Source organism: Habropoda laboriosa, unplaced genomic scaffold, assembly GCF_001263275.1.
Source record: "Habropoda laboriosa isolate 0110345459 unplaced genomic scaffold, ASM126327v1 scaffold11, whole genome shotgun sequence".
Lineage (NCBI taxonomy): Eukaryota > Metazoa > Arthropoda > Insecta > Hymenoptera > Apidae > Habropoda > Habropoda laboriosa.
In genome coordinates, this window is record NW_017100150.1 from 2,117,023 (window position 1) to 2,128,516 (window position 11,494).

The following is an 11,494-nucleotide window of genomic DNA, read 5'->3' on the forward strand; positions in this document are numbered from 1 at the left end:
GTAAAACCAGCCTCAATGTTATTCCAATTTTAATACAAAATTACTTGACACACGAAAATCTTTGCAAAATTATTAAAATTCTAAAATCAATATTGTGTGTATTTTTATTAATATGACACTAATTTTGGCGAAGAAGTGTAATTTAAATCACACAATACCGAGTGTCCTGATACTTATGAACGGTAGTAAATGAGATTCTAAAATACCAAGATAACAATTAAATATTTGCAAAGTAATTCCCAAGTCAGCGTTGCGACGCAAAGTTACCTAAGAAACTAAGTGATTGCGAGCTTATATTTACGCGAAGGTTGGTTATTCGTCATTTCTCAATATCTACATATTGTTCAACTTTGTCCATTAAAATTTTCACCAACTTTCTGCAATTCTTCCATCTCCCACCGATAAAACGTGTTAATTACATACGCAAGTATGCACAATTGCAGTAGACAGCGATATAAAAATGGGAAAGGAACGAAGAAGTAGAGAAACGCAGAAAAAATTGGAATGGTCTGCTGAAAAGTAAAACTAGAATATAAATACGCTTAATTATTTATGCATACGATATTTTCAACTAATCATCGCATGCTGATAATGTTTTATTACGTATTAATTGAATTTTCAAGTTTTTCAATCTTGCACAAGATGACATAATTATTACAGAATTGGGATTTTGCAAGCACTGCTAACTGAATATCAGCTTGTCTGACAAAGAAGAAAAATGTCAAAAGGGAACTAAAAGCACGTGTATAAATTGTACGATAATAAAAATTGTCAAAATTTGCCATCTTATCTCTGAGAAATTGCTTACTTAACTATCGTCGTTGGATTAATTGTTACGATAAAGACAAACGAAGAAGAACTGATCCGTCAGATATGCATGCTACATACGTTTTAGTGCCTTAGTCATAGTATTTTTTTAATGCCTGCAGTATATTTATATTACGAACCTTTTGATTATCATAAAATGATTATTGCTAGTTTTACTATGAGTGTTAAGCTAGAAATTATTGACAAGAGATTATTGCATAGAGGGAAGAGCACCGATACAATTGTTGAAATACCGATCTGGCTACAATATTGCTTGAATTTCAATGAAAACTTGAGATACGCAAAAAAGGATTGGTGGTTCTTCTTGTAAAAAGTGAGAGTTTTCGAAGAACCTTAGTCAATGTTAAGCTTGATAGAAAGCAGATTTTCCATACTTCAAATACACATCTAATTCGTTTATCAGTTGTTTCACTGTACATAACTACAATAATATACATTTTTTTAAACTTTCGATAAATTCTGATCAAATTTTCATTAAACACTATCAGGTAAAATGCAAACGCAGAAATGATGGTTTTGTTGTAAGATAACTTTAGGATTCACGAAGAGAAAACTTGCTAATCTTTCTCCAGATTTTAACCAACTTCTCTGCTTTGTAACAATTATTCGATAAATTGAAGTAGAATTGTTTTTCGTTTGCGCACATTTAATGCAGATTACTAATTGTCACAGTGCGAATTAATTTTAATTCTGCGATTCTGATTAGTTCATCAAATGACGAAGATATTAATTACGTAGCCCATTATTTAACAGTATTAAAAATTCTTGAAGATTCTCGTGATATGATTTCTACGACTTTGTAGTTTTGTACAATTTACATTTGCAATTTTACAATTAATCTCCTCGACAGAACGAAGTTGTATTTGATAAACTTTCCAGCTAATTATCCTCAAGTATAATTTTCACGTAAACTCGTAAAGCTAGTGAACTTTACGAGAAACTTTAGATTACAAAATTGACAGTGATTTTATCGATGTATCTACATCCACGAAAGGTTAGTTTGTTGTTTGAACATTTGAAATTTTGCTTAATTGCTCACTTTCATGCCAATTGATCCTTGTTAGTATCGAACCCTGTACATTCTTTTTCTATACTCCAAATTAATCTTTATCGAAAAGTAATTTTGTCACGCATAAAAATATCGTAGAATTTATTAAAAATTTTCGGAAAAGAATATATGTACATATACGTCTAGCAATTTATCTTGGAATTGTGAATACAATTGGAAAAAAAAAAATGCAAAGCAGTAATTACTTTAATCGCTTCGTTTCACAGGAGTTATCATGAAAATTGAAGGAAATCTGGTGTTAATTAACATTCTCTATTTTTCATTTACAGCGAATGCGAAGCCATTAACCTTCGATGAAGTGTACAATCAAAGTAGTCCGACCAACTGCACAGTATACTGCGGTGGACTAACGAATGGTCTAACGGAAGAACTAATGCAAAAAACGTTCTCGCCTTTTGGATCCATCCAAGAGATTCGTGTATTCAAGGATAAGGGTTATGCTTTCATCAGGTAAATCTTACGTTATTGCCTCTCTTTCATGTGTTCGTTTTCTGTAGTATGAATATAAAACATAACTTCGGTCAAAATTAATTAAAAAAATTCATTAAGTACGTCAAATCAAATTAAAGCTTTTCCAAAAGGAAAAGTGAAGATTTGAATAAAGATTTTTCAGAAAAGTGATGATTTTAATTAAACTTCCCCAAAAAGCGAAGATTTGAATATTTCTTGAGAAAAAGTACTAAATTTTCTAATATATGGCTTTTAATTAACTCGTTATTTTTACTTTTACATGTATATTTCTTTTGTAAATGTTAACAACAGCGTTTCTGTGAATAATACGTGTACAACAAATTTTCATGACTTGTATATTTACCCAAAGATAGAAAGAGTATGAATACTGTAAGTTTCGCCATTTTAATTGTGAAAAGTGTCAGTTATTATCCGTATACATTTTTCTTATTTAAAATGCTGTCATTCTGTGTGTTACTTCTTCACTCGTACAAGTAGCAACAATTGTACCTACCAAAACTCTAAATCAGATACAATTGCATAAAATACTATTAAACAAAACAGATGAAATTTTTGCTAACAGTAGAACACATGTTTAGTTTCCTCCAGACAAACTTTAGGTGTATAAAACGGAGTCTTGTATTTTCTTCTACGGTTGCAGGAAATCATGCTTAAAATGTACGTCATTATATGTATTACACTTACAGTGACAGAAGCAAAGCTTGCTCTTCTGCGGAAACTCGTTAATTTCAAGAGTTTGTTCGCGTAAATGTATTAGGTGCAGAAATAAATTCTTTCCGATTTTACCGATTCTGAAAAAAACTGAGAAAAAATCATCAACGATAATAGAAATTATTTCGACAATAGATCTGTTCTCGTTCTTCTTAAATAAAACATCGATCGCACCCGAAAAGTTGGAAAGAATTCATTTCCACACCCGACACAACACGACGATCTCTCTCGATCCTTGACATCCCTCAAGACAGTGTCTCTCTGTTGTTGAAATGTCGCGATTGATACGCGTCACGTGTAATATATCTGAGATGTCAGTACAACGAGAGGGTCCCTAAGGTGAAGACCGAACTAAAGTGCGCCCCGCACAGTCAGAGATGATCGGCCGCGGAAGAAAAGACGAGGAAAATGAGAGAGAGAGAGAGAGAGTTAAGCTGATCGATAGAAAAAGTTCTAACATACACCGATAAGTTTGTGAAAATGAATTCTTCACGCTTCGGCCAGACTTTCCCCCGACGGACAGGAACTTCTAGAGACCCGGCTTCAGTCTAATTGGTAGATATATTAAAGACATTTTACGAACTAATAAAGACACGGAAAAAAAAAAGAAGACTAAGAAGAGGAAACATGAAAAATATCCGTGGAAGAGTTGCTTTCTTCGAGAAATGATTTTACTTAAAAAGTTTCATAATTAAAGTTAGATTTCTGCGAGAGAAGTTTTAAGAAAGGATAGCTATCTTATAATTTGACAGTGGAGGTACAAATTGTTGGTAAACTATATTTTGATAATAATTTAGAAGGGGCTGTTCGTTAAGTATGATAGAGATAATTCAATTACAATGTTACGTCCTGTGTATTAGGTCTACCGGAAAGTTTTGTCCGTTTTTGAATTAAAAGGAAATAATACATTTTCGATACGTTTAGTAATATTTACCGAATAATTTCCATCGATGGTAACTTGTGGATTCCATTTCTGCAGAATGACTCAACTTTGGATCTTGAGATCCTTCAGATCTTTTTATTACTTCTATCTCCTATTCTTCTTGGAGAACAGCAGAGCCGATGTATCGGTATTTCTATAAATTTAATTAAACGGGTCATCTTGTGTATTTTTTGCAACAGTATCCGAGATAAAAATACAAGTTAAAAATGAATATAACGAAAGTAAAATGATCGATAGGACGGAGGAAACGATAAAATTGCCAGATACAGTAGATCCACGTTTATTAAGCGCCAGTGGGTCGCGCCAATTAAGCGAGAGTTATCCCCATCACTTCTTTAAATCAACTCGAGCGAGCAACCGTCCGAATCACTTATACCCAACACTGGAGGTGTTCAGACGATAAATCATCGCTTTGCTGCACGAAAGATGAAATTTTCGTCATTTTTATTCCACCTTCATAAGTTTTCTCCTTTTTTTTTTTTTCTACTAAATTCATTCCTGATAGAAATAAGGCTATCCTTATTTCCGCATAACATCCATAAATTCTAAAAGATAAAGTAAAGATTTTGCTTTCATTTGTAAATTTCATTTTGGTTTCGTTCGATGCGATACACTCTTATAAAAGAGAAGTTAATTCGTAAAAGTCGTTTATTAGATTGATCACATTTATTGTTAACGTTCTATTTGAAAAAAAGAAAAGAATCTATTTCCCTTCTACTCTGGTTCTCGCATTTTATCGATTTAATATGACGCAGTTGTTATTGTTAGAATATTGAAATTTCAATGGTCCTCGATATAAAAAGTTCTTTTATTTAGAATATTCTATTTTTCAGATAGAAAAACTTTATTTCCCTAGGCTGCCTCGTATGGAGAAGAAAAATTCTCCACGTATTTTCGTTAATTTTATAATTTATCAATTTTAAAATTGTATCTGGAACGAACGATGAATGATTCTTTGGGAAATCTGTTGTTTTAAAAATACAGAAATATTGCAAGCATTGGGTAAACGCGTATTTGAATAAGTCGAGAGTAAAATGTTTTCAATGTAGAATTATCAGTGGTTTTAACTGAGTGGAAATATTAGCAATTTCGTGATATTTATTACCTTAAAGCAACGACTATAAATTCATAATCTATAAATTAAACACAAGGGAATGAACAAAACGCCATCATTTCTCGAAGAATTTATTATTCGCTTTAATAAAATATCACCTCAAAGCACGTGCATCACTCACTAATATACCGACAGAGAGAAATACGAAAATTATTCGTTGCTTTTACCCATGAAAATTTATAGTAAATTTTTCTGCTTGAGAAACAGCTTGCGTCTTGTATTCGTGGAGTCCTTTCGTCGAGTAATAAATTGCAATTCTATCCCTAATTACAAAAATTTTCCATTCTAATTTTTCTTCGATGAGATTAGAAGATTTTCTAAAAAAAAAAAAACGAAAGCATAGAAAGCCACGATTTTTCTAGCATACTTCTAACTTCCCGTTTCCTTTTCTTTTTTTTTTTAATATATCGAAGAAATTTTTGAAAAATGTCGGAGGAAATTTAAAATAATTCAGAACTGATTTTAGGTCGTTTGCAAGCATATAGCGTTCGATACGCTTGGAAAGTCTAACAATATCGTTCTACGGTTAATTAAACGTCGCTGATCCCGTATACCGCGTAATTAACGTGATCCTGCTGTAAATAATGACATAAGAAACGCGTCGGTTAATTAACCATATTTAACGTCATTTTGGTAACATTTTAAGAGTAGCAATTTGTATCGAAGATTTTCCTCTGACAAGTTTCGATTGGTGAAAGTCTGAACTCGAAAAGCGAGAGAAAAGATGCTTCGTGCAGTTTATTGGAGGCACTGACAACATCATAATGTCCTTATCGAACATTCGGCATCCGACAGATGTTCATTTTTCTTTTAGAATTGACAGCTAATTTCAGAATACCGCCAAAATCACTTGCTTATTCGATAGATATTTTCGAACATCGGTGTAGCATGGTTAGCAGGAGAATAATCATGATTCTGCCATTTGAAAAACCTTTCACTGCAAAAGATTTCACTTCCTTCAAGACCAGTTACGAATATCACGTGTCTGAAATACAGGAATTCTTCGTAAAATTTTTAAACTGCTTCTAATTGCCTGATTACAGCAACAATAGAGCAATTTTGCGTAAATCAAATTACAAAATTCTGAAGTCTTGAAATTGTGCTTTAATTTTGAAGACCTTCAAATTTATCTTGCATTCCTCCAAATGATTCACAATCATTTGTTTCATATATCGATCATAATAAAAATGGACAAATACGGTCAACTCGATTTCATATATTAATTAAATATTTTTTTGAGAAATTATCTTTTACAACCTTCACAATTTCATCTCCTCTATTATCGCACACTTTGGTACATGCACAAAACAGACACACAAGAAGTGCCTACAAAAAACACACAACAGGCGTACCAATAATTAAACTTCATTGTTTAAAAAAAGTAAGAGCTATCGTATAATTGGACCAACTAAAAAAAATCGCTTCGCATTCGTAACTAATACCTCCGCCACGCATAATCACACCATTCTTTCCTCGTTTCCGCTAATCACATTTCTCATCTCTCCGATCCCTCCCCTCTTCCACCATTTCCTTTGTTGTACCTCGCTTATTCATCACGCACGCGGTACCTTTCGCGGCAGTCAATCACGTGTATGAAAGTTCACGTGTCGCTACCTTACCGCAATAATGGCACACATCATCACGCAATACGTTCGAACGTCTGTTTTACGGTTAACCATCGTCGCAACTCGCTATTTCCGATATTTCGCTGCTCGACGGAGGAACGAGGGTAACCTACCGCGCAACTCGTACAAGGAGAAAAGCATTTCTAGCCTCGAAGACGTACATACGTACATATCTATCGGTATCTCTTAAAAATAGGTAAGGTTCCCGTGAGCCAGGTCGGGAAAGAAACTGGCAAGAACGTGATGGGATAGGTTCGAAACGAGCAATGGCTACGGAAAGAAGAGACGGAATAAGGGGGACGAAAAACTCTTTCTTTTCCCCTCCTCTCTCCTTTTCCTCCTCTGTTCGATCTGACCGACGTTTCTCGCGCACATTCTACGCTATTCAGCGTCGTTCTTTTTTCTTCCGAAGCCCACCACCGGTGGCAACCCCCATCACAGAGAATCTCTCGGTGTGTCGGCTGCAGTTCTGCCACCCATGGACAATGTCCGTCGTTCGGATATCTTCCGTCTAATTGCTCTTCCTTCTTCCATTCTTCTATAGTCAGGAACTCCGGAAACGAATATCTCGGGATGACGTATGAACTTACTCCTGGATACAGTATATAGATCATGGCAGTATGAGGGGGAGAGAAGGAGAGAGAGAGAGAGAGAGAGAGAGAGATCCTTTCTTCTCGGTGAAAAGAAAGAATCTTATCTACTGCTGGTTATCGGTCGGGCTTTAGACTCGGTGTGAGAACGAGGCGATGGCAGAAAAGGGGGTTGGTTGCTGACGATGACCATCCTTCGTTGTACTCGAGGACGTGGATGGAGAATGAACTTCTGGACGGAGGTTCTATTGTGCAGTCCTGCGACAAGGATGTTAAAAGTGACCTAATCTCTCGATAAATTCAATGATTTTTCGTTGGTCCTTGGTGGCAGTCGGTGTCGTAGTCGTCAATCCATGATCGAACTATCGTAAGATGCTTTAGCGACGAAAATTGGTCGAATTTTGTTGGGAAACGTGCTCGGAATGGAGGAGCGATAACTGATATACGTTTTAGAGTAACTGGATATGGAATACGAGCATTGAAAATAGTACGACCTACTATTCGGGTACTTGAAATTTTCTTCGAAAAGTGTTAGCTCTATCTTCCTCTGTTGCGTTACGTGTTGTAACTGTATCGATCCTGCATTCTCAAATGAGATACCGTGTGTGCATCGAAATCGCGATGTGTACGTATAACTTTCGTTCTTCTCGTATAACCTGCGGAAGATATGGAAAAATAGTTTGAACAGCATTAGAATATTTTTTGGAGTCACGGTAGAGTAGTTTGGGCAAAGATAATTTGACTCTCCTTTAACCGAACAATGAAAAATTTGTCATTTTTGTCCAATTACTGATAAAGTTATAAGTTAAACATTATCGTACTCCAGAAAATTCAGGTATTTAAATCTCGGCATGCAGACATTCTTGGTTATCATAAGTCATTCTCAAAAGAATGTTACATTCCTACCGAAATCCAAGCAGCTGTTTAAAGAAATGAAATAAAATTTGCTTTCCATAACAAGTAATTCAAATTATCTTCCAATCAACTTATCCATTTAAACTGTATCTTTGAACGCAACCCAAATGACATCGCACACGAATTGAACCACAAATCCCACAACAAACAAATCCCATCTTCGCAATACCTTACGCGTTTCGTTCAAAAAAACCCCCAAAAAGAAAATCGCTACACATATTTTTCACAAGGTTCCCCCGAAGTCGTTGCCATCGTAAAACGTAATCCTCGTTCGTTAACGAGCGGAAACTGTATTCTGAACCCTGCAAGACCAGCATCCGTACATAAGATTATCTTTATAATACTCCTAAAAACGACGTGTTTATGTTCGGCCGCGCGGCATAACGCACCCCCTCCGCTAGCTGGTTACATAGACGATATTTACGAGGACATACCACCCTCTGAATCTTGGGTAAATGCCAAATGGCAAACCTTAACCTCGCCGTAATTGAAGGACTCGATAAATAAAGGCTACGTCTGCGTTTTCAGTAATGCGATCCGCCTGTTATACAGCCTGTACATGTGGGTGTGTGTGTGTGCACCCTTTTGATTTTCACGTAACAGCATAATAAATAAATAAGCCGCGACAAAGAGCAATGTAATGTCTGTCGATAGGGGTAACGCGGTTAACTCGGTTGTTATCGGCAAAAGGATAATATCACGAGAGGGAGAGGGTTGGAGGTGGAAGAGGAGGAGAGTGTTCGTTCACGTGCTCGATACACTTTGAACGCTCTCCAAACTGTATGAATTTCAAAGTAGCGCGATGTATATGTATATGCATACATATGTATGTATATGTATGTGAAACTACGATTTAACGTGGAATCTCCAGATCCACGGTATAATCTAGATTCGGCGGGATTCACAATTATCGTGCTTATTCGTGCGCACGGTAAACTGTCATAAATTAAACTGCAAGAGTCGCTGAGAGCACTAGTAGCCGACCATTTCGTTAAAGCTACGATAATAAGGTCCCGTGTAACTGGCGGAAGGAATACCGGCGGATCGCGCTACATATTTTTCTACTGCCGCAAACGTGAACGCGCGTTTGTAAACTCTGTATGTGACCGTAACATGCGGCAAAAGCAAACACATTTCCGAGGAATTTTTCATTTAGGAAGTAGATATATTTCGAGGGAAGCACGGGGGGACAGCTGTTTTTGTGTAATTGTTTATCTACGGTTCGGTTGGTTGTTTTTGTTTCTTCGAGAGCGAACGTTGTGCGGCTTCCGTAAGACACTGGTGGGGGCTATTAATTGGAACCGAATCATTTCTGGTAAATTTTCAATGAAAATTGTGTAAATAGAATTCTTGCTTTCTTAATTGCGGTAAGAAATTTAGATTTTGTGGCAAGGATGTGAAGAACACACGAATACGGAATGTTAAATGCTTTGTTTATTTAAAATGCAATTGAAATTAAATTGCGTGAAGATTGCGAATTGAAATTAGCAACCTACTGTGGCAATTTCTCATTTACACGTGAAAGGAAACCTAGGTACAAAATAGAATGTTGTATATGGAAATAGTTGACAATTTTCTAATTGTATTTAGGATTAATATTACTATTAAGAAGATTCGCGTTGGAATCGAGATGCTGGAAGTTAATTCAATATTCGTGGTTGGTTGTATTTCAGGTTTTCTACCAAAGAATCAGCAACACATGCTATTGTGGCAGTACACAACACTGACATCAATGGTCAAACGGTGAAATGCAGCTGGGGCAAGGAAAGCGGAGATCCAAACAATGCTCAACAAACTGGACAGGTAAACGTTCGCTCTTTTGTTGACCCTTCGCGGGAAGAGGAAGCTATGAAATTTCGCGACAGAATTCTGGATCAAATTTCAAACGATGCTTAACATAAATTTTCGAAGAACATTTTGCATCCCTTCGTTTGCGAAATTTGTGAACGAAAATAGAAACGAAGATAGAAGGGTTCTGCGTTTCCTTTTCTCAAAGATAAATCGAAGCACTGTTGAGTCATTTTTACATCACAAAAGTGAATGGAAATAAAATTAATATGCTTCATTTTTCGTATAATATTTTGAACAAAATAGTTGATAGAAGATGTAGCAGTATAAATTGAAAAATGAAGACATACTACAACCACGAAAAATATAATATAAGTAATATCCTCGATACACAGATATCCTGGTATACACTATGAAATGAAATACGCATTCGTGAAATTAGAAGAAAAAAATTAAATAACGTACACAATTATTGATATGTTGCAAATAATATATTTAGGAGGATTGCTACCATACATGAAACTTAAAATACATATATACGTTAAAACTGAAATTAATTAAAGTTTATATACATTTAGAAGATCTGTAGGAAAAAAGCAAACAAATTCAGTGGTCAGAATGAGAAAGGTATTGTAAGAAGACAATGTAAATTTAAGAGGAACATCTATCGGTAAGTTCATGTTCGAATGAGCTCGTTCGACTACGTTTTAACGTTTGGGGTATGTGCCAAAGATCCTAGCAATTAGTACCAAGTCCACTTTGAGCTAGAACTGATTGTGAGTTCGGCTGGAATTAGGGATTGAGATATCTTGGTAAATGCATTACCGTATAAGTCTGCTGGATCGTATCGTATATATACATACATTTCCTTGGTAAGCGTTCCAATTGAACACTGTTGGAAGAAAGCATTGCTTCGAAGGCAAAAAGTCGTAAATTATATCGTGCATTCTGTTTCCGTCATCTGTATATTAACGAGAAACGAAGAATATGTAGGTTAAAAGATATGCAAATAAAATAACTCTTTAAACTTTAAGACCACATGACAAACTTTCAAATAGACCTGTTTAAAGAATAATATTAAAATAATTGAATCGTAGAAGTTTTTCTATTTTTTGCTACGTGTTAGCTACATTTTGTAACAGAGAATATTCTCATTGATCGGGAACAAAATGTAGTATTAAATAGACTCAGAATAGATTCCCCGAAGCTTACACGTTCATATCTACTCTCTAAAATCAGCCCTTCGATTCGTAATGCATGTAATTGCCAAATAACCGTAAAGCAGATTCTTGTAATCAACCCTAAGTATGTAGAGACTTGCTCGAAATTTCAACTTAAAGAAACTTTTAATGAAAATCATATTCTCCTTCCCAAGGAACGCAATGTTCTACAATAAAACCTAATTCCCCGTAATACGCATACTTCCCTAACAACCACGTA

General features: G+C 35.4%; 1 protein-coding gene across 2 annotated transcripts in view; it reads left to right on the forward strand.

The window, feature by feature from the left end:
- The window catches only part of LOC108574748 (nucleolysin TIAR), a 252,125-nt gene that overhangs the window by 227,585 nt on the left and 13,046 nt on the right, over positions 1-11,494 (forward strand). For both annotated transcript variants that reach the window (XM_017937387.1, XM_017937395.1), the window contains exons 5-6: positions 2,167-2,347; positions 9,940-10,069. In XM_017937387.1, coding sequence (XP_017792876.1) covers positions 2,167-2,347; positions 9,940-10,069 — 311 coding nt within the window. The remainder of the gene's footprint in view (positions 1-2,166; positions 2,348-9,939; positions 10,070-11,494) is intronic.